Source organism: Corvus moneduloides, chromosome Z (genome assembly GCF_009650955.1).
Source record: "Corvus moneduloides isolate bCorMon1 chromosome Z, bCorMon1.pri, whole genome shotgun sequence".
In the NCBI taxonomy this organism is placed as follows: domain Eukaryota; kingdom Metazoa; phylum Chordata; class Aves; order Passeriformes; family Corvidae; genus Corvus; species Corvus moneduloides.
In genome coordinates this window covers 29,995,550-30,019,797 of record NC_045511.1, presented here as the reverse complement: position 1 = coordinate 30,019,797, position 24,248 = coordinate 29,995,550, and the positions used below count along the sequence as shown (strand labels likewise).

General features: G+C 43.2%; 1 protein-coding gene across 4 annotated transcripts in view; it reads left to right on the top strand.

The window, feature by feature from the left end:
- GNE (glucosamine (UDP-N-acetyl)-2-epimerase/N-acetylmannosamine kinase) overlaps positions 1 to 24,248 on the top strand; it is a 37,557-nt gene that overhangs the window by 1,469 nt on the left and 11,840 nt on the right. Inside the window, exons 1-6 of one of the 4 annotated variants that reach the window (XM_032097443.1) lie at positions 7,515 to 7,614; positions 11,611 to 11,819; positions 15,399 to 15,850; positions 16,840 to 16,992; positions 17,438 to 17,650; positions 17,891 to 17,978. In XM_032097443.1, the coding sequence (XP_031953334.1) occupies positions 11,656 to 11,819; positions 15,399 to 15,850; positions 16,840 to 16,992; positions 17,438 to 17,650; positions 17,891 to 17,978 (1,070 nt within the window). In that variant the 5' untranslated portion in view covers positions 7,515 to 7,614; positions 11,611 to 11,655. Of the gene's footprint in view, positions 1 to 7,514; positions 7,615 to 7,737; positions 7,868 to 8,168; positions 10,092 to 11,610; positions 11,820 to 15,398; positions 15,851 to 16,839; positions 16,993 to 17,437; positions 17,651 to 17,890; positions 17,979 to 24,248 lie in introns of those variants that run through there. The other 3 variants (XM_032097445.1, XM_032097442.1, XM_032097441.1) reach the window with 3 other exon arrangements.

The following is a 24,248-nucleotide window of genomic DNA, read 5'->3' as shown; positions in this document are numbered from 1 at the left end:
TTAAGTAAGAAATTAATTGACATTTTTTGCCCTCTTGGAGCAGTGTTTTCCTGTGGTGCTCTGAGTCCAAATCTGAAACCACCATGTCAGCACATCAGATACTGAAGAATAAACCAACTCAGGGACAAAAGTGAAAATTAACAAAGCTCCCAATTCATATTAAGGGAATCAAGGGTGCTGATGGAAATTATACAATTTTTGCATATCCCCCAAGACTTTAAATGTGAATATCAGTACACAGGAACTATGTGGACTGTCTGACTTGGGAGCACTCTTCTACCAGAAGATTTCTCACCTCTGCTGCATTGTTCTTTAAGCATATTACACTTAACAAGTCTACCTGCAGCCTGGAGAATTTCAGCTGGTAAGGAGATTGGTGGCCCACCCTTGGGGTCATGATTCCCATCAATACTGTACTGCCTGGGGAAGGCAGATTTTTATGGGCTATGTAAAATTGACACTAGAGCAGAGTCAAGGACCATCATAGTATTTTCTGTAAACAAGCATGATTTCATGTGGTAGAAGCCAATCATAGTGATTTTTCCACTAAGTACTTAGCTTTGAAAATACAGGAATGGCCTTTTCAAAATCTTGTTCAAATTGTATGCTTTTACTTACAATTTTAATCAAATTTTAATTCTAATCAAAAGATTGAGGTGGGTCATTCCATCTTTGTATGAGAAAATACAGGCATGAGAGCATGCTACACAATGCATAACTCATGACTGCCTTTCAGAGACACACACAGGAGGGTTTCAAAAAGCACAGGAAAAGTAGGAGGGGAGAGCCTCTCACACCCTGGAGTCTCATTGTCAGGGACACTCAGGCTGAGTTTCTTATAAATACTGCTCAGCAGCCAGGCCAGTCAGAAAGTGGTCTGTGTCCACATGAATCTGAGCAACCTCCTACACCCTGGCACACAGAAGGTCTTGGGAAAATAGGCTGCTATTCTCTTAATAGTGTATGGTCTTTCCCGGAGGGACTCGGCACAGCCTGTGGACATGGGTGTTTGTTAGAATGTCTGCTGAAGAGTTGCTCTTCCTGCAAAAATCAGGGAATATTTTAGCAGTTCCTTATATGTTTCTGTAATTCTGAACTATTTTTTCATTAAAACATTAAAACATCCAGTACTAAATCAAAGCTTTAATAAAAGAACATGGATAGCAAATACAGCTGAGAAAATTACACTGTTCTAGAATAACAACTGACTCAGATGCTCTTAATGTGACTATTTTCCAGATAAGTATCAAAAAGCCAGAAGGAAAGAAGTAAATGGCAATTTAGCATGTGGGGTTTTTCAGGTTTTTTTCCTAAATATCATGATGAATTCCAAAGATTTGCTATTCATCATCAAGATCATGATTTACTGTCCAGGCAAAGCACATTTTCAGAAGGTTTGTTGGTTGAAGACTTTAGAGACAGTACTTCTTTTAAAATTGTGTGCTTGTTTTTACTTTTCCTTGACTTTTATTTGTTGTTTGGAAAAACCAAACTTTTTCTGGACATTTCTGGTAATGAAAATAAGGGCTATAGATACTCTAAAAAATGAGATTTTATTCTTGACCCAGAATTAAAAACAAAGATGTACTTTTGTGGAATGCCTAATACCACTCTGATTTCAACTGGCACTTAAGCCTTCTGTTGCATCTCTACAAGCTTCTTCAAATGGAAAATCTGAAATTGTTTCAAGGAATTATAGTAGCCACGTAATAGGTTAAGATTTAAGATTCCTCTGAGAGTCATATGATTAAAGGAAACATTTGAATAACTCAATAATACCCAGTGTGTTAAAAGCTTCCAAGACAGGAGAATTTAGACTTAGTGAAAGGTAGCTACTGCTACACTTCTTTGTGCATTTTATATTCTCTGTCTCACAAAATTTCCTCATCTGTCTTGGTAAGTGTAAACTGACTATATGCTTTGTACTCTAACTGTAATTTTACAATCTCATTTTCTTCTTTCATCACATTTTTTTTCATAGTGCAGTTAATAGCCAAAATCCGCAAACTACACGTGAAAGAAACTATTTTAAAATTGAATATAGGGTGGAAATACATGTTTACTATTATAATTCTTTAGTTCTGATATTAGATCACTTCTTAATGGATTTTTTTAAATTATGTAGTAGAATTAGTACTCCTTAAAATTAGAAACTAGCCATTATAAGAAAACACACAATATTTTAAATAGTTGTCATCTGATGGTCACATTTAAAACCACAGTTGCATTCAAGTAAGATGCCATAGAGCCTCAGAAGGATTAGGAGAGATTAAAAAAAAAAACCAGTTGGACAAGAAGAGCAGAGAGGAACCTCTTGACCTGTTTGCAACACAGGAGGTATTTATAAATAGTGAGAAGTGCCCAGAGTTTGATTCCTCCTTCCTGCCAGACTTTTAACTTTCTTTTCAGCTTTCATGTCAATTTGAAGTGAAAAAATGAGGCAGTCTTAACATCAGAACTGGGAAAGCGTAACAGAGGACTTTCTTTCCAGACTTTCACAAATGAGAGACATTTGCATCTTTGGCTGTTGCTAACCTGGCTGCTTCTTCTGCATGGTTTCCTCAACCAGGTATTCATAGCAAATAATTCTCCCACCTGTACCTGAGGTGGAAACTGGGATCTGGTATTTGGCTAAGTTACCCACTGCCTTACCTAGTGATGACAGCTTCCAATCGAGTTGATTCTGTAGTGGCTCATGTCCAAATACTCTGCGTATATACAGCCACTCTACTCATTCCATTTTGAATATACTCCAAGTTGTTTTAAGCAAACCACATTGTCTACTGATCAAGAGATGTAGATGCACATCACAGTAAGAGGAAGAATTACACCACAAGAATCACCCCAGTCTAGGCTGCCATCATTGTTCAAGACCAACTGGTTTGAAGCCAGCTTGGGTATGCTGAACTGTGTCAGATTTCCCAGTGGATGTCTGATGTGTGTCAACAATCAGCAGCAGCAATCATAGTTACTCCAGCAGGACTGAACAAGGAGTGGAGCTTCAGAAGAAACAGACAAACCATAATTTTAACAGCATTTAGTACAAGTGAAGAAAACAGACCCTCCTGAAGAATTAAACTGATCACACAAGCAGAGTTAGTCACATGATGACAGCAGAAAGTGGGCCAGTTCCACTATTTTTAGAGAGAGAATGGGAAAGAAAAGTTTTGTGGCTTGGTGGTTTTTTTAGCTGAAATTAAGATAAAGGCTCAAGACATTGAATGAGCTGGGAAAAAAACCCAAACTATTGAGGTTTCCAGCACTCTTTCCAGTGCTTAGCATGGGTTTCAGATGGATATTATCTTACCCCATACACACACACCCGATCAAGGAATTTTGTAAAACAGAGGTAGCTTTTTCTGTCATGCATCTATCACATTATACAATTCTAGCTAGTTACAATAAACTTTATCACATTTTATAGGATATGTGGAAATGCAATTATTTTGTAACACACCAGACACCAGAATATGCCATCTTTCCAATAAGGAAAAAAGGGACTGTTAATCTGTTATAGAACATTGGCAACTCTGAAAAAAAAATGGGATATTTTTTACTAATTCCTAATTATGTCAATGAGATTCACAACTCTGCTTGTTTCGGTTTTTGAAGCCCCTAATTTTAACACCGACTCATGGAATTATTTAGATTGGAAAAGAACCTTAAGGTCATCGAGTCCAACCATTAATACCACACTGCCAAGTCCAACATTAAATCACGTCCTTAAGTGCCACATCTACATGCCTTTTAAATAATTCTAGGGATGTGACTCCAGCACTTCCTTGGGCAGCTGCTTACAATGCTAGATAACCCTTTCAGTGAATAAATATTTCCAAATATCCAAGAATAAACCTCCACTGGCACACCTTGAGGCCATTTCCTCTTGTCCTATCACTTGTTACTTGGGAGAAGAGACTGATCCCCACCTTGCTACAACCTCCCTTCAGGTAGATGTAGAGAGCGATAAGGTCCCTCAGTTGCTCCTCATAAGATACTTCCCTTCACCAGCTTCATTGATTTCTTTGGACAGTATCTTTCCAGAGACAAAGAACAAATTTTCATACAGTTGTTGATTTCTTCTGCCTTAGCTGGGAATTCTGTGTCTTACAATTTTATCCACATGTAGATCCCCATTTTGTGTTAGCATAAGACACTGAGCAAAGATGTAAGAGATCTGTGTTGTAATGAGAAGATTTCCCTCTTCATAGCATCTATGGCAGTGTCTTATCCCTGATCTCTTCCCTTTCTATGGAACATCAGATATGAGCTGTGATGTGGTTGCCTACAATTGCTATTAACTGCACAGCTCACCTGGCAGTTTCAGCTGGGAAGAACAAATGGGAAAATGCAGGAAGGTAAAACTTGTTATGCTTTCCCTACTGCGTGTAACTGTTTATATTGTCCTTATATCATGGTAGTACATGGTACTTAGTCTCTTCCTATAAGGGATATTTTCAATGGAGTGCACTCACAGTAGCTGAACACTACTGTGCCAGAATCTTCAGAGGTTATTAGTTTGGCTGTGTAAGAAGGACCTGTTTTTCTGAAAGCACTATGGCCCTTATCTTTAAAATTCAAGTTTCTTTCAGGTGTTTCAGGCTGGACAGTACAGAATGTGAAGTGAAAAAATGAGGCGGTCACAGACAGCTGCTCTTGAAAATCTTAGTGGAAGCTTTCACCTTCTTACACTCAGCAGCTGTCTTTGACATAAATAAAACAGATATAAATGAAAAGTTAAGTAGAAATAATAAAAGTTTCACATCATGTAGATGTTGAAAAGTCATAATCCTCTGCTTTCAGAAGGGAAGAAGCAACACAGTGCTTAGCTTAGTGCAGAAGATCAGAGTGCTACTGACTCTGTCCATCCACAATATCCATCTCCTGGGCATAGTCATGCACAGACAATCCATGTTCAGCACCTTTCACCTCTTTCAGGATGGGTTTCTTATGAATCCAAACCAGCTGGAAACCAAACCCATTGATCTTGGTTCTTCTGTTCAGATCTTAAGCAACATGATCTTTCCCAGAAGAAGAAAGCTCCTCATCTCCAACATTTCCCAACACTTTGGCACTAATGTCTATTTAGTCTCTGCAGGGCCTTTACCATTCCTGCAAAGGTTTTTGATGAGGGAAGGGCTAATGAATTATCTGGATACTGAGACCCTACACCTCTAATGAACCCCATCAGAGCCACAGGCTTTGTCAAAGACAGGAGGCCCTCTTCAAGTGTCATTGGAGATTTTGAGCAGCAAAGCATAAAACTGACTGGAGCAGGCAGATTATGGGCTGAGGCTTCTGCTCCCATATCATCTCTCTGCATAGCATTTATCTCTCTGCTGGAAAGCCTTGAGGCAGGGCTCACTCAGTAACAAGAAAAATTTCATCTTGTTTATGAAATATGTGAGGTCTGTGGGGGAGAATAACCAAAAGGAGAATAAACTTTCTTGTTTATTCTGCACCTTCTACTGCAACATGCTGAAACACCATTAGAACATTTCCAGAAAAATCACATGAAGAGATGCACTGATGCTGTTGTAAGAATAATTAACTCTCAATGTAGTTGCTTCTATCTGTGTCAGTATCAGTATAAACCAGAATCTGTCCATATGTTCACACTTCCATACACTTATGCTCACATATGATTCAGGCTCTTCTAAAGCATTTTGTTTCAGTGAAACCCACTATAGATATGCTAGTAAGCTTATCATAACCTGAAAGCATTTAGAGGAGACAATTCAGATTTATTTATAATGACATTTCCAGAATGTACATGGGTTTTTAAGCAATGGCCAATGTGCATAAAGGAAATCTAGTGATGCAGAAAACAATGAAAACAATTTAAATGGGACATGAATTGAATGTAAGGTGCCTTCCAGTTGCTATTAGTACATCTGGTCAGTATTGTAAGCAAAGCTCCCTGGTAATTTCAGAAGTGGGTGTGCTGCAATATTCTTAAAACTCCGAGTCTTTGAGGAGCTATGACTCATTGAACCACAGCTGTCTGAGGACTTTCTGAACATCACAATAGGATAAGATTCTTTCTAGCTCTCTTGGGAAACAGGCAAATCATCACTTTAAATCCCCAAGGGCAAGTCTTAAAGGGTTTTTAATAATCCCAGTGAGGACATTTTTTTTAAGTCGAAGACTTCAGTATTCAAAGCCTTTTTAAACAAATATTTGTAACTGCTAGAAAAGTCAACCTTTTTCTCCCTGGTAAAGGCCAGAAATGCAACTATCTCATTCCTTGCACCTACTTTTTTCTAGGTATGTCAGACACAGGAGTCACTCTTATGGCTAATTTTTCTAAGAATTAAAGGGCAAAAGTAGAAGAGATTTGAGACCTCTCAGGTATTACATGGATGAACAAAGATACAATCTGGACTGAAAAACTGTGGCAAAGTTCAGGTACAAAATAGCTGAATGTTGGCACAGGCTTGTTAAGATGTATGGCCCTACCACACTAGACTCAGCCACACAAATGTGAGATCAGAAGGATAAAAATGGGTGAAAAATTGTCCTTTTACTAGGACTGTATGACACCACCTACTGAAAGGTTTCTGAATGTTACTGGAAAGTTGTTTCTATAGCAGAATATAATGTGCACAGGTTGCTGTTGTTACAGATGGTGCCTCAGATATTGAACTAGGATCCAAGTCACAGTCACCTCACTAATGTGTGGCTTGACCTCGAAACACCTCCAGCCTGAGAAAACAGACCACATCCCTTTTACAGTCAACTGGAACACACAGATGACAGCAACACCTGGTAGCCGGTTGAACTGCTTTTTTCATTGCACCACATGCCAGTGAAGTTGTCATTTGGCAACACCCTGGGCTGAATTAACACCAAAATTATAGAATTCTGCATCATACCCAGGCACTCTTAATGATCTACTGGCAGGTGCCCTGACTGGTGAGCTGCAGTTCCTCACAGCCTGCACAACTGGGCAACTGCCTTTTTGTTCCATGACCCCTGTAGGCTGTCTGTCCTCACTGTGTATCTCCTACAGCAACCCCACAGCCCGTAGTTCTCTGACAGCTCTACGTTAAAAGCTCTTAACGTGATGGCAGTCGGCACTGAAGCCGTGAGATCATCCAGCAGTTTTAACGAGATTGCTCAGATGTGTATATATGGAGTATTCCATATATAAACCGACAGGCAGAGTCTGTTCCACCTCAACGATATGGTTCCTCTTTAGGATTAATTTCTTCACAGAAGGTGATTAGACACCGGAATGGGCTGCCCAGGGAGGTGGTGGAGCCACCGTCCCTGGAGGTGTTTAAGGAAAGACTGTATGTGGCACTCACTGTCATGATCTGGTTGACAAGGTGGTGTTGGGTCATAGGTTGGACTCGATGACCTCAGAGGTCTTTTCCAACTTAATTGGTTCTGTGATTCTGTGAAGGCAGACCTGCATGCGGCCCTACAGACACCGGGCGGACTGCCCGGCGCCCAGCCGGGGGCTGCTCGGGCCGCCTGCCCGGTCCCCGGCGGGGCGGCTGCGGGGCGCGGCTCGGGCAGCCCCTCCGCGGTGCTCACTTCCTGCGAGGCGGGGCTTGCTCCGACGGATGCGAGCGGTCCGGCGCCGCCGCCGCGGTCCTGGCGCAGGGCAAGGTGACTGCGGGGCGGCCGCGCAGAACCTGGGCCCGGGCCGGGCCAGGCGCTCCGCAGATGCGCGGGAGGCGGCGGGGCGGGAGCGGCGGGAGCTCCGCGGGGGCGGGATCGCGGCGGGGGCGCGACTGCGCCTGAGGGCGGCGCAGGGCGCGGGCCGGGGCGCGCCCCCGCGAAACGCGGGGACCCACAGTCCCGGAGATGCGGGCGCGGGTCCCCGGGAAATGCCGGGATCCACAGCCTCCGCAGGGGAAAGGTGCGCACGGACACTGTCCGGAAGAAGAGAGAGAGCGGCGGGGCGCAGGCGCGGCTTTTCCCGGGGTGTGGGTGTGCGGAAGGGGGGGGGGGGGGGGAAAACCAGGGCAGACCCTCCACTTATGTAAGAAGTGAATGGCCTGAAGTGCCAGGAGAGGTTTATGCTGGATATTAGGAAAAGGCTCTTCTCGCAGAGGGGGGCTGGAACGGGCTCCCCAGGGAAGTGGTCACAGCACCAGCCTGACGGAGTTCAGGAAGCGTTTGGACAATGCTCGCTGGCACATGGATTCTTGGGGTGTCCTGTGCAAGGATAAGAGTTGAACTCAATGATCCTTGTGGGTCCTTTCCGACTCGGCATATTCTGTGATTCTTGGTGTATCAATATTCTGGAGAAGCACAGGGCGTGATCCCTCACACAAGGAAGGTGCCTGGTGAAGACATCAGCTGCATTTTGTGGGGGGAATGGTGGGAGCGTTTTTTGCCCTAACACGTCTGCAGGGAGATGGATGCTTTTCCACTCTCACAGCGGCATTCGAGGGTGTCTAAAAGACTTGGTTTGGTGTTTGGTCATCTGCACTGGGCTGCAGGAAGAGGCCCTGGGTGTGTGTGCACACAGGCGAACAGTGGCTCTGCTCCATGGGTGGGGAAGGGTGGCAGGAATACACATACATGTACGTGGTATGGGAAGAGTTCAGGACAGACTATCCTGTATGCCACACAGCCAAGCAAGTGGGAAGATGACATTGCCCTCAACACATGGGCATACGCAGAGTGTAGACACTGGTGTAGCCTGGAGTATTCCAGGCTCTTTGCTTTTATAACACGGTGTTTCAGAGGTGTGAATGTAGAATATACAGCTGGTGTCATTTGTTTGTGAAACAGTGATCGAGGGGTGTCTCATGTTCTGAGGACTGCTAACAAATTGTAGCTGCTAGGCTGCTGTAAAGTCTGGCCCAGAATTTCCCAGTCTTAAAAAGTCCTTGAATCTGTAATAATCTAAAAGCTTTAGGATGGGATGTAGAAGAGCAGTAGACCAAAACACGTGGGGATTAATTATTTCAAGCAGTCCTTAATGGAAGACTGTTTTGTTTCTTGTCCTTTCTGCTAAAAATTGCTAGTCCCTGCAAGGCAGAAAAGGTATACCTTGGAGCAGGAGGATCCCCCAGCTATAGAGTTCTGTGTAGGTGAAACTCAGTATGTCATCAAACACTAGAATCTAAGAGGCGACTGTTAGTGATTAATTATTTCAAATAGTTTTGGTGAACAGTTCTGAAAAGAGATGATTTGCCTACAAAAGCTGATAATAAATTCTAAAATCACAGTGGTAACAAAATTTTGTAGCTAGGGCATCACAGCTCTGCTTGAAGGAATTTCCTGTTAATGGCTGAAGGGACTTGGCCATTACTTGTTGACAGTGAATACTGTCTGAGAATACAGAATTATTTTTGCATTTAGGCTCAGAAAAAATTATTCTCAGGATATAAAAATGCCTTTTGTTAAACTGTGATGTAGCAATACATCACGTTTCTTTAGAAAACATCCATGTTATCCTGGCAAACAATAAAACACTTTAATTAGTGGTAAATTTCCACATGCAGTTGACACTTACATTGCATTGTTACCTACCTTTTGCTAGGGTAAATATTTTGGTTCTTCAGATAAGCAGGTGTTTAAAATTGACAGCAATAGAAAACCCGTCTGTACCAAGACCAGTGCATGGCTCACTTGGCAGCTTTTTAAACTATTGTGTTACAGAGTTTTAAGGCAGTACTGGAAATAATTCTGCTTTGAGCTTACTAAAACATAATGTTAACAGAAGTTTAAATTGACAAATAACAGGAATTGCCTTTAATTCTAGTCAATTCAGACAGATTTGGAGTGTCTCCACGTCTACCTCTAAAATTATTTCGAGAGATCATTATTACAGCCAAATACCAACTGTAATTAAATGTGGTCTGCATGGCTGGAAAGATGTGTGGTCTAGTGATTCAGTTCTGTTGGATCTGTAGGTATGGTGAAACATGAGATTTTATTTTTTCACAACTTACAGATCTACTATTTTAGGAGATGGTATCTTCTGTGTCTGGATGGAAGGTTTTTAGAATTTTAGACAATGCTTGAAGAGAAGGAGGACAGAAAACTATTCTGCTTCTTAAAAGCCTGTTTTGCATAAATGAAAGGAAGCTGCTTTGTCAGAGGGCTCGTGGTGATCCTAGCTCATACAGGTAACTTGGAGTTAACAGACTTCAGAAAAGTTTGCTTTGTCACTTCCTTATTTTGTAGTTCTTTACTCTGGCTTCTTGGTTTATATAATATAGAATATGTATGCAGCAGTGGCTGACTTGAAGAGTCTTGTGAGAGGTTTGCTTCTAGTTACACTAATATTGTTCATGCAGTTTCGAAGACAAGCTTACAGGTGTCTCAGAAGTGACATTCACATCTTGAACACAATTTTATTTGAATCAGTGGCTGGTTTTACATACATAATGACAGGATGTCCTGCTCAGAACCATCTCCATAAAGAGGTGGTTTTAGAAATGAGGAAAAGTAGTGAGTCTGCTAAATCTGAGTCTGGCTAATGTCACTGCCAGTCATAGTTTTGCAGAGCCATAATGGGTTGCAAGTGGGCTAGAGATACCACTTTTCCTTTGACAACTCGGGATAGATTCCTGATCACCCTCACATTGCTATTACACCAAAGTATTGTTTCGTCATGTGTGGTGAAACCTAAACTAATGTCTTAAAAATAGGGAAATCTTGAAAAGTTGCTGGATTTTGTAAGTTTCATGCGAGTGTGATGTCACAGTAGTCTCTCTTTTAGAACTTTACTGAAAAAATCTCAATGCAATCTAAAAGGAGCGTGGAATTGCTCCTATTAATATTATCATGTATATACTGTCATGCTATTCTACCTGGCAAATCAGTAGAGAGATTGATACTGCTTCAAGTCAGAGATAACCAACCAATGTGCATTAATCCAGAAAAAGTTAGGTCTGCACAGAGGAGTGAAAATCTGACATAACATTAGATTTTGTACCAAAAGGATGGTACTTAAACTCTTGCTAACACCGTAGTAATTTCTGTTTGGCAGGAGAGGAAATCTGGGGTTTTTGGGGGGAGTTATTGCTGTATCCTTTTTTAATAGGTTTATTTGAACCTAATACTGTATTATTGATTTCCTTAATGTATTTTGGCCTACAAAAGGTTATGTAAGGCTTTAGAAGTAAATGTTTAACTCACTTTACCTCACCAAAATGTGCTTAATGGAGATATGTAAACTGACTTAGTCAAAAACTTTTTCCTTTTGTTTACAGAGTCTGTCGGTGGATGCATCTCAGCAATTTGTTCCATTCTGTCATTTTGGAATATGAGCTTTTCTTTTATTTACTGAGGCAGAATAATTTTTCTGCTTATACAGAAGTTTCCATCTAAACAGGGAAAATTCATTTTACTGTTAAATTACAGTTGAATTTCATAATACTTAATATTGTTTTTACAGAATTTTTATATCCTATTTATAGAAATAGAGGTATTAAAATTGAGTTTTAACTAGGAAAAAAATACATTTCTATTCTAAATTTTGGAAACAGAACTTACTCATTCTGTTAGGTACCAGGTGTCTGCTATCAGTGGAGTAGTTACTGTGTGTCCACAGTTTGGGCTGCACTTGTGTATACTGCTCATGAAGTGTGTAAGTAAATTATTATTATTAATGACGCACTTTTTTTTTCTCTGTTATGTCAGGAGGTGTACTTCAAGAATCTTTCAAAACAGAAACAAAAGGAAGTCATGGAGAAGAATGGAAACAACCACAAACTTCGTGTTTGTGTTGCTACTTGCAACCGTGCTGATTATTCGAAATTAGCTCCCATTATGTTTGGCATTAAGGCAGAACCACAGTTTTTTGAGCTTGATATCGTAGTGCTTGGTTCCCACCTGATTGATGATTATGGGTAAAGTGAATTTTTTTCTACCAATATGTTTCTTAGGTGTTAGCAATGATAACACGAATGTTAGATAAAAAAAGTCTTGGCATCATAAGTGTACACAACAAAATTTTACATTTTTTTCCAGAATTTTATTTTGCAGCTCCTTCTGAGATTGCGTATTTCTGGCATTTTTTCAATCAGTCTTGGAATTCTAGAAAGGTCCATGTAAATGCTGTAATTGAGACCTTAAACAGGATCACAGACTGTATGAAGTGAGAAACTCATGTCCTTCATTTTTCCCTAAGAACCCGGTGATTTTCAAATGAAAATGTGCTACAGTTTTTTAATTTTCACAGAGAAAAAATCCTCCTCTGTCATTTTAAATTGCAACTCTTCTGCTTTACAGAGTTACTGGAGAAAGTACTTACATATTCCATATCCCGGGAGAATACTGTTAGTTCTTACTTCCGGCATTGTGGAGGCAGGAGTGTGGTTGTGTGTTTCTGACAAAATGCACAACAAAATGATAGATATATGGTTATCTGTGGTATATGGTTAGGCGGGAGAGAATAGAGTCCCCCTCCATAACTCTCAATAAATAAGCAGTCAGATCACCTGCCCAGGAGGATGAGATGTCTTGGTCCAAACCCCTTCCCGTGGCAGGACTTCCCACATTCCAGGCTGATATTCTCCTGGTTGCTGGGGAGAAGGTAGAAGGAACAGCATGGGTAGTCTTTCTGGGGTTGTGGTTGATTTTCATCAGGCTGCATTTACCATATTGGACCCCGTAAGTGAAATAGATACGAAAACACCCATTTTGGAAAACAAAATCAGACTTCAGCTTAGGTCTGCAGCATATCAGCATTGTTGAACTTTTAGAAACGGATAAGCATATCTTCAAGTAAAGACACTTTCTGGACTTTCCAATGAGAAATTTTGGCATTTTATAAGCTAGGATGGGAGGAAGTTACATTATCTCAAACTACTAAGACAGGATGTTCCACTGGTGACTGTTCTCTTTCTGCACATTAAAGCGCTCTGGTCCTTGCTTTGTACTGGACATTGTTTCCATCCAGTAATATGGCAAGGTGAATTCAACATCACAAAACTAACCTGATTCAAAATAAAACCAGACAAGAAAAAGTTTGAACTTCTTGACAGGTTAGTATGTTGAATTGCACCCTGTCTAATTGGAGAAATAATCCCATTTCATTTGCTAAAGAGAAGAGACATGGCCCTGATTTCTCTATATTACATAACCTTCTGCTGTCTGCAAGACTTGTGCAGAGTGATACAAAATACTACTTTTCCAGTTCCAAGGTGTTTAACGCTAGTCTCTATATTGCAAATTATTTGTAATGCACAAAGCAAACGGTAGAGATTTTGATCTGGCAAATGTTTTTGCTGTTAGTTGCTTTGTGGTAAGTATTCTAAAACCCAGGTACTCCTTGGGTTTTTTTCAGGGCCCAGCCCTGCACCCCTTAATCTGGGTCATCCTGGAAAATGAGTGGGTCCTCAGAACATACATTTTCTACTTATGTGAGTGGGGTAATCAACAGTAACAGAAGTCAAATGACAGTGATCCTGTGACATGCCTGTTACTGAAATACTTGGAGGATCGTTGTAGTGGTTTGGTCCAAAATACTCATTACTGTTTATCTGCTGTGAGATAAGAATTAGGAGAAATGCAAAGCAGGCACCAAACTTGAAAGAATATAAAGAAGTTTATTAACAGACCTAAAAGAAGAAAAAAAAAAAAAAAATACCACCTTCAGAACTCTCCTCCTCCCCCCACCTTCCTCCCTTCTCCCACTGACAATGTGAAAAGACAACCCTTAAGATGTTCAGTCTGTTTACCACTTCCATAATAACCTTGTTCAGTCCATTTAGAAAGAGAAGTCTCTTCTTGCTCATGCTATGAAAACATTATCACAACGAGACAGCCGCCCACTTCCAAATATTGTTCAGTCCATTTAGGAAGAGGAGTCTCTCTGCCTGCGTGTGAGTCCTTTCCCCCGACTTGCAGCTTTTCCCGCAACTGCTTTCGAGGGTCCACTCTTGAAGTTTTTTGGGGTACAATTTTAAGGTTGAGCCGTTCAGAAAAAAAACAGAGGCCCTTCTCCTTCCCTGGGAGCAAGGGGTCTTCATCATCTTCATCGTTAGGACTATCTCTGGGAGCATCTCTAGGAACTGAGGTTTTCTCCTTTCCTGTTTGGAGCAAAAGTCCTCATCTGGTTCATCTCTCCCTGTCCAAACTTCTCATGAAATTACAGCTGCGTCAGCATCTGCCTATCTCAACGCAGGTGCTTTTGCTTACGAGTTGAACACTCCACCCCCCAGATCTTCATGAAATTACAACAGGATACTCTGATATATCATAGCTTCACAACAGAATTTCAGCTTTAAGCATCTCCTCTCTCTCTTCCCTCAGGTTTTCAGCTCTTCACAGCAATAAAAGGGTTACTCTCACCTCGGCCTTGCAGCTTTGCAGCTGGAATGTTGAATTTTTCTTATCGCAGTGGAAAGGGGGGAGAGCCGAGCCGCTCCGGCTGCCCACGGCGAGGCAGTGGGGGGGGGTTCCACGACTGGAACAGGTCCATCGACCCAGGATGGCCGTGGCCCGGCCCGGCCTGGCCCAAGCAGGGCCTGGGCCGGGCCCGCTGGCCCCCGCACGGGGCCTGCAGCCGCCTGCCCCAGCAGCGGAAACGAGAGAGAGCTTGGAGGGGGAGTTTGCCTATTCTTAAATGTGGATCACAGAGGTGATCACAACTTTAAGTGGCTTAGAGAATTGTCCATATTCAAACTGGCCAGCTGATAGGTTCTATCAGTTCCCAGAGGAAACTGTAAGCACCTCTTAGCAAGGACGTCCCTTCCGGGACGATGCTTGCTAACCTATGACAATCGTAAAAGAAACAAAACTACCAGAAATGCAGTCTTGTTTGTCCCCTAGATTTTCACCTTTCAAAAGGCAAAGAATATAGAAGGAAAGAGAAGAAAGTTCTCTGAGATAAATGTACATAATTGGGAAAATGGTAGGTCTGTGAAGGACATTTGTAAATGGAGTTGGAAATGTTATGAAGTTTATGCTGTATAAATGTGAGCCACTTCACACAGTAAAATAAAAATGATTTGCCTTAAAAAAATACAGAATCTGAAATAATACGTGCTAGCTGCAGGATGTTTTCTTTAAACATACAGGCCTCATCTTTGCATCACATCTTTTGTATTTACACAGTTGTCCACAGAAAAGTCAATAAACGTACCCTTTCTGACAGGAAATCATGCCACATTTATTCTCCGAAAGGCTCTGCAGACATATAAACAAAGAGTTTGATTTCTGAGGATTTCCAGATCATGTTCAGCACAGTTCCTCCTTAAAGGTGTCTAGAGAAACTGGATGTTTGGAATATTAGGTAGGATCTTCACATGCATGAGAATATTCTGTTAAAATCTTAAAAGCCACTTTCCTCAGTGAAGAAGATGTGAAAAACAGGTCTTTTTTTAAACTGCAGTACAGCTGTTGTAATTCACATTTATTTTGTGAAGGGATATTGCTGTAAAATCAAGTTGCATTTGCTCTAACCCTTTTTCTCTGACCTTCAGTAATACCTATCGTATGATTGAACAAGATGACTTTGATATTCATACAAGACTACACACCATCGTGAGAGGGGAGGATGAGGCAGCTATGGTGGAGTCGGTGGGCCTTGCATTAGTCAAGTTACCTGATGTCCTCAACCGCCTGAAACCTGACATTATGATAGTTCATGGGGACAGATTTGATGCTTTGGCCCTGGCCACGTCGGCAGCCCTGATGAACATTCGCATTCTTCACATTGAAGGTGGGGAAGTCAGTGGGACCATTGATGACTCCATCAGACATGCCATAACCAAACTGGCCCATTACCACGTGTGCTGCACAAGGAGTGCAGAGCAGCACTTGATAGCCATGTGTGAAGACCACGACCGCATCCTTTTAGCAGGCTGTCCCTCATATGACAAGCTCCTCTCTGCCAAAAACAAGGACTACATGAGTATTATTCGCATGTGGCTAGGTAAGCTTTTCTCACATGACTTTCAACACTAGACAAACTCAGTAAGTAGGCTATCAATCAAAAAGTAATACATTTGTTAATAGTACCTGGCATTTATTTCTTTCTACGTTTGCTTTCATTCTGTATTCTGCTAGGTACAGCTGAAAAGCTACAAATCTGTTCTATGGAACACTTCTGGTCCTTCTGCCAAGTCAAAAAATAACTCCTTAAATGGGTAATTTCTCTGAGCTGAACAATTTAAAAGCAGAACAGTCATATATGAACAGTTATTTTGGTGTAAAGGATGTGTTTAAATAGAATCAAAGCTCTTCAGGCCTAATACAAAAAAATCAAACAGAATTTGTATTATGAACCTTTTTTTGAGGAATGCACTGCGACAGGACAACATGTACCAAAGGCTTTTGGTGTTTCATACTCATTGACTTACAAATAATTCCTGTAAACAGTGGTGTTTTATGTTTGCTTTTTATCTTTGACAAAGCAGTCACCTGTATGGCTACCATGTGTACCTGGAAGCTGGAATCTTTTTCAATCAGTATGCCTTGCAGACAAATGTTTATCAAGTGTAATAAGACAAGTATGACTGACTATTTTAAAGCAGAAGAAATGAAGTCTTTACTTGAGAATGGACAACTGCCAGAAAATCTGAGCAGCTTCAGGAGTTTTTCCAGATTTACTGTGGTGTGAGAACAGTCTCTCGATCCTGGTCTTGGAAAACTTTAGAAGTAGTCTTGAAAGTTAACAGTTTGTTGACATTTAGGTAGTGGTCTCTAAAGTTATGAGATGTACTTAGAGAGGCAAATAACAAGCTAGGTTACCCTGTGACTCCCTTGATTTTTATTCTAGCATTGATACCTATCTGTTAGATATATCCCATTCAGTGCCTTGACTTTTCAGGCTTTCACATCTGTAGTTTCAAAAGTATGTCCTGCCTTCCTCTTGCTATTCTACGCCAATGAAAAAACTTTTCTTGCCCTCCATTTGGACAGGTGAAGATGTCAAAACCAGAGATTACATAGTTGCTCTGCAACATCCTGTAACCACAGATATTAAACATTCCATAAAGATGTTTGAGCTGACACTAGATGCACTCATCTCCTTCAACAAGAGAACACTTGTTCTATTCCCTAATGTGGATGCAGGTGAGTAGAATACCTTCATGACAGAGTGACACATAACAGATTGTCTTTAAAAGAGTGCTTTTATCCCAGGTCCTCCAGCCAGATGGAAATAGCTGGATGGTGTCAGCCTCATGGGTGCATCTGCTGCAGCTCCATGTTCACATTGCTGGAGGATATTTCAGCTTTTCAGTGTGGGAAGGAAAATGAAGAGAAACCACGTGACATGTCGGAGCAATATTAGTGCCTCTTAACTTAAAACTACAAAGAGCCTTTTGCAGTGAATTCTGGGATCAAACTTTGGCTTACCTACCGAGCTATGCAATTTACACTGTAAGGATAAAAAGAGAAACAAAACCTGTTCAGAGCTGGCAATTCAGTGAACGGCTGGCTGCTAGATCCTTTGTGTGTCTGGACTTTGATTTTAAAAGTAGAAGTTAAATCATTTATTTACTTTGTTTTTCTGTAGGAAGCAAAGAGATGGTTCGTGTGATGAGGAAGAAGGGCATTGAACATCATCCCAATTTTCGGGCAGTAAAGCATGTGCCATTTGACCAGTTCATTCAGCTAGTTGCTCATGCTGGTTGTATGATTGGTAACAGCAGCTGTGGTGTCAGAGAGGTGGGAGCGTTTGGTACACCTGTCATCAACCTGGGGACACGTCAGACGGGAAGAGAAACGGGTACATTTGCTTGACTCTCTAGTGTTTTGTAATGCAGGACAGTGTATCAGAGGTGTCACCACTGCTTTAGTGGGAGCAAGGGGAGGCACGTAACTAGTGAAGAGCAATGTCAATCTAGTGGACATCTTTCCCTCACAGAGGAAATAAAAACAATTTTTTTTTTTCATTTCTAAAGCAGCTCATACTCTAATGCAATTTGAGGAACTGATCTGTCCTCTTTTGTTAATTTTGGTTGTCTAGGTGAAAATGTTCTTCATGTTCGTGATGCTGATACACAGGATAAGATTCTTCACGCTCTCCAGCTGCAGTTTGGGAAGCAATATCCATGGTGAGTATATTCATCTTAATTCATTGGAGGGCATGTTAAAGCAGTAGAGTAAAAGGCATTTAGTCCTAAGGTGTTTCCTCATACTTGATTGGAGTGTTTTTAATGCACTGATCTGAGGTTGCAAATGATTTTTTATTTCAGAACCATAATGCAGTGTCTGGTACGCAGTAGTATTTATGGAGCAAAATGTTACTAGTAATGTTTCAATACAAGTAGTCATTTAACATCCAACAGAAGGTAAAGAGGACAAAATTCATGTTAACTTCGATCAGTGTGATTAAGAGAGCTTGTTCTATAGGAGCAGCGTGGGGGAGAACATCCTGTCTGCCTACTCTGACTTGTGCCTGAAGGACACTTTTTCATGTGGGTACAAATGACACCAAGAGCCGAAAAATGGACAGGATCAAGGAAGACTATAAAGCCCTGGTGAGGCATGTGAAAAACATCACTGCCCAAGTCATCTCCTCCTGTATCCTACCAGTGAGAGAAATTGGGACAGCCAGAGGCAGACACATTGTGCAGATCAGTATCTGGGTTTGTGGCTGGTGCTGTTGAGAAGGTTTTGGATTTTATAACAGTGGGTTGTGTTTTTATGATTGTAGCCTTTATTATGAGGGAATGGGATCCCCCTGGCTAAAAAGGGCAGGAGAATCTTTGGCAGCACGGCAGCCAGTTTGGTGTGATGCACTTTAAACTGGAGGACTTGAGGAGTGGGGTCCAAACGGCAATGAGTGCCATTGCTTCCAGGGGAGTACCAACCAGTGCAGAGACAGATGTTCCTTGGCTGCAGCTCAAGTTGAGGATCTGTCTTGGTTTGAGACAATTTAAAGAGGTGGGCACTCTAGAAATGAGTAACCTCCCCCTTGATTCCATCCGATCCCTTTGCACCAGTAAGAAACAAGATACAAGTAGATGTAAGTGAAAAAATAACAGTTTATTAACAAACAGAATGCCGGGGGGGGGGGGGGGGGGGTGGCGGGTAGTAAATAACTACTAGATACCAAACTGCTAAATCTCACAACCCCACGGGAACAAAGAGACCCGAAATGCCAGAAATACCCATTCCCGAAGTGGCACCTGCCAGAGGTGGCCATATGGCTGAAGGTCAAAGGGAAGGTGACATCACACCCTTCCCTTCGAAGATGGCACCTCCCAGGTGACCGCATGTTCCCAGGAAGGAAGAGGCAGGATGGTGACATCCCCCACAGGGAAGGCAGGAGCCTGCAGAGCAGTTCTAGAGGCAGATGGAAAGATGCTGGTTCATGTGGGGTCCGCGTTGCCGCAGCCACTTCCTTCTGCATTCGCAGGCTCTGCCAGGGCTGCTGGTGTGCTCTGCACCATGGCTGTGGGGTGGGGTGCTGGGGAAGGACCACGCCATTGGCACTGACACAGGGTGTCTGACCCCAGGAACTCACTGGCTTTTTTGCTGCCAGCAGACCTTGGAAAGTTCGCTTAGAAACAGTTTAACGGCAAAATGCAGTTTCTAGAATGGCAAACCCAAGACTGCCACAAAAGGGAGAGGCTCTACTCCCACTGTCTTCTCTCCTGGAGCAGCTTGAACTGGGGCGGGGCCTGCCCCACTCTGCGCCAACAGGCAGGCACCTGTAGACTTTGCCCCAAGACTGCCCAAAAACACCAACTAGAGTCCCTCCGAGACAAGGGGGAAAAAAAATGAAAAGAGAACCCAAAAAGGGAAGGGAAAAAAAACCTCTGCCAAAGCAAAGATTAAACAGTCAGCAAAGCAAACCCCATGTGGCAAAAGGCGGGAAACTGCCTGGGCAGGGCAATTTTAAAAATGCCTGTGATCACCCCTGCTTCCCACTCCCCACCCACACAAGGTCCCCAACTGCAGGGTCTTGAAAAGACACTAACAATTTTTGGGTGCAGATAGGTACAGAATACAATAACATAGGTCACTCCAGGCCAGGATCATAGGGCAAAATATATCAAGGGTTTATATGACTATGGTGTTTATGACTCTCACACCCCTTCAAGCAACCTGGTTGAGCCTTGATCCTCTGTGAAGTGCCTGTATACAAACGCACACAGCAAGTGGTATAAACAAGATAATCTAATAAACTAGAAATCAATGTGAAGTTGCAGAGCCATGCTCTCATTGGAATTACGGAGACATGTCTGGAATGTTGTCATGGATGGCTATATACTTTTTAGAGGGGACAGGTCAGAGAAGCACGGTGGTGGCGTTGCTCTTTGTGTCAGAGAGCAACTGGAATGTATCAAGCTCTACTCAGGGACAGATGAACAAGTTGAGAGTTTATGGCTGAGAATTAAGGAACAGGCTAATATGGGTGACACTGTCTTGGGTGTTTACTACAGGCCACCTGATGAGGAGGAGGAAGTTGATGAGGTTTTCTGTAGGCAACTGGAAATAGCCTCACAGTTACAGGCCCTGATTCTCCTGGGAGACTGATATTGTTAAGAGGAGCAGCAGAGCTTGGCACACACAGTTCAAGAAGTTCCTGAACTGCAGCTCAGTGAAGATAACTTTGATGCAGTGGTGGAGGAGCCATTGAGGAAAGGTGCATTCTGGACCTTGTACTACTAAACCAGGAGGCACTGGTTGAAGACATGAAGGTTGGGGACAGCATTGGCTGCAGTGACCATTAGAAACTCAGAATCTTGCATTGGGGAAGCAAAACAGCAAGCAGGACAAGAATGCTAAACTTGCAAAGAGATAACTTTGACCTCTTCAAAGAGCTATATGAAGGAATCTGATGGGTTAGGACTCCAGATGAGGGTGTCCAAAGAGCTGGTCAGTATTCCTCTGACCTCAAGACCAGTGCATCCCTATGATCCAGAAATCAGGCAAAGAGGGCAGGAGACTGAAATGGATGAGATTCTACTAAAACTCAAACAGAAGAAAGAAATTTATGAGATGTGAAAAAAGGGAGAGGCCACATGGGAGGACTATTAGGAACATTGTCAGAGTATGCAGGGATGTGAGAAGGAAGGCCAAAGCCTACTTGGAATGCAGTCTGGCAAGGGATATCAAGGACAAGAAGGGCTTCTACAAGTTCAGCAGCAGCAACAGGAACATATACATGTGGGGCTGCTGCTGAATCATACAGGTGTCCTGGTGATGGAAGATACAGAGAAGGTGGAATTACTGAATGCCTTCTCTCCTTGGTCTTTACTGCTGAGAAAAGCCCTCAGGAATCCCAGACCTCAGAGGTAAGAGAAAAAGGTTGGAGAATGGAAGACTTCTTTGTAGAGAGTTGGGTTAGAGATCAGTGAGGCAGACTAAACACCCATAAATCTACAGGCCTGATGGGATGCACCCAAGTGTGCTGAGGGAGCTGGCAGGTGCTGCTAAGCCAGTCTCCATTGTCTTTGAAAAATCACAGAGTGGGAGAAATGCCTAATAACTGGAGGAAAGCCAGTGTTACTCAGTACCATCTTCAAAAAGAGCAGGAAGGAGGATCTGGGAACCTACCAGCCAGTCAGCCTCACCTCCATCCTTGGAAAGGTGACAGAACAGATCATTCTGGAAGTCATCACCAAGCATGTAGAAAAAAAAGAAGGTCATTGGGAGTAGTCAGCATGGATTCACCAAGGGGAAATCATGCTTGATCAATCTGATAGCCTTCTATGATGGCATGGCAGGATCGGTCGACAAGGGGAGGGAGAGCAGTGGATGTTGTCTGCCTTGACTTCAGCAAGGCTTTTGACTTAACATCTTGTAGCTCAGGAAATGTGGGTTAGCTGAACAGACAGTGAGCTGGATCAAGAACTGGCTGAATGGCAGAGCTCAGAGGGTTGTGATCAGCAGAGTGGGAGCCGGTTGGAGGCCTGGAGTGGTGGCATTCCCCAGGGATCAATACTGGGTCCAGTCTTACTCAGCTTGTTTATCAACAACTGGGGTGAAGGGGTAGAAAGAACCCTAAGCCAGTTTGCAGCTGATACAAAACTGGGGGGAGTGGCTGACACACCTGAAGGCTTTGCTGCCACTCAGAGGGACCTTGATAGGCTGGAGAATTGGGCAGAGGGAAACCTAATGGGGTCCAACAGGGGCAAGTTTAGGGTCCTGCACCTGGGGAGAACAACCCCAGGCACCAGCACAGGCTGGGGACTGACCTGCTGGAAAGCAGCGCTGCGGAGAAGGACCTGGGGGTCCTGGTGGACAACATGCTGTCCATGAGCCAGCAGTGCCCTCGCAGCCAGGAGGGCCAGTGGGATCCTGGGGGGCATCGGGAAGAGTGTGGCCAGCAGGTCAAGGGAGGTGATTGTCCCCCATACTCAGCTGTAGTGAGGCCACATCTGGAGTGCTGTGTCCAGGTCTGGGCTCCACAGTACAAGAAAGACAAGGAGCTACTGGAGAAGGTCCAGTGGAGGCTGCATCATCAATAAATGGCTTAAGGGCTGGTGCCATCACCAGAGTTTTGGGTTCTTTGATCACAGGGCAGCTTTTACGGCACCTGGCCTGCTGGAGTCAGATGAGCTCCATCAGTCTAATAAGGGCAAAAGGATTCTAGCACATGAGTTGGCAGGGCCGATTGAGAGGGCTTTAAACTAGGTTTGAAAGGGGAAGGGGATGAAACCAGTCCCTCCAGAGGTGAGAGCAAGGGAGGCAAGCCAGGGTCAGGAGTGAAATTAGCAGGCCTGCTGAAGTGCATGTACACTAATGCACACAGCATGGGCAACAAACAAGAGGAGCTGGAAGCCATGGTACAGCAAAAAAGCTATGACCTTGTTGCCGTCACAGAAACATGGTGGGATGACTCACATAACTGGAGCGCTGCAGTGGATGGCTAGAGGCTCTTCAGAAGAGACAGGCGAGGGAGAAGAGGTGGAGGGGTGGCTCTGTGTATTAGGGAGGATCTCGACGCCACGGAAGTTGAGATTAATGACGATGTGGTCATGTGCCTATGGGAAAGAATGAGGGGGAAAGCCAACAAGGCCATCATCCTGGTGGGAGTCCGTTACAGACCACCTAACCAGGATGAAGAGGTGGATGAACTATTCTATAAACTGGAAAATGTTTCAAGATCACCAGCCCTTGTTCTTGTGGGAGACTTTAACCTGCCAGATACCTGCTGGGAACTCAACACAGAGGTGGAGAGGCAGTCTAAGAGGTTCTTAGAGTGTATGGAGGACAGCTTTTTGTCTCAGCTGGTGAGCAAGCCTACTATGCTAGACCTGCTGTTTGCAAACAGAGAAGGGTTGGTGGGAGATGTGATGGTTGGGAGCCATTTGGGATACAGTGATCATGAAATAATAGAATTCTCAATAATTGGTGAAGTAAGGAGGGGCGCCAACAAAACTTCCGGAGGGCAGACTTCGGCCTTTTCAAGAAGCTGAGTTGGAAAGTTAGTTCTGAGTTTGGGAACAGCCCTTAAAAACAAAGGGGTCCAGGAAGGATGGACAAACTTCAAGAAAGTAATCTTGAAGGCACAGGAGCAGCTTGTCCCTATGTGCTGAAAGATGAGCCTTCAGAGAAGACGACCTGGATGGGCAAAGAACTTCTGAAGGAACTAAGGGAGAATAAGAGGATGTATCACCTTTGGAAAGAGGGGCAGGTAACTCAGGAAATGTTTAAGGATGTGGCTAGGTTATGTAGGAAAAAAAAAATAGGGAGGCAAAAGCCCAGTTAGAACTTAATCTGGCCACTTCTGTGAAGAATAATAAAAAATATTTTTATAAATACAATAATGGCAAAAGGAGGGGCAAGGATAACCTCCAGCAGATCTCCTTCATTATTAGATGGGGGGTGGAATTTAGTAACTAAAGATGAGGAAAAGGCAGCAGGACTTAACACCTTCTTTGCTTCAATTTTCATCAGTAAGAGTCCTCAGGACAACTTGCCTGAGCTGGTGGATGGGATCAGGGAGCAAAGTAGCCCCCCTGTAATTCAGGAAGAAGCAATTAGAGACCTGCTGAGCCACTTAGATGCTCAGAAGTGTATGGGACCAGCTGGGATCTATCCTAGGGTGATGAGGGAGATGACAGATGAGCTTGTGAAGCCGCTTTCCATCATTTACCAGCGGTCCTGGCTCACTGGGGAGGTCCCAGATGACTGGAAGCTGGCCAGTGTGACACCCATCTGTAAGAAGGGCCATAAGGAGCACTCAGGAAACTACAGGCCTGTCAGCCTGACCTTGGTGCCCAGCAAGGCTGAGTGCCATCACACAGCATGGCCTTCAGCATGGCTGGGGGATCAGACCCAGCCAGCATGGGTTTAGGAGGGGCAGGTCAGGCTTGACCAACGTGGTCACCTTTTATGACCAGGTGACCCACCTGGTGGACGAGGGA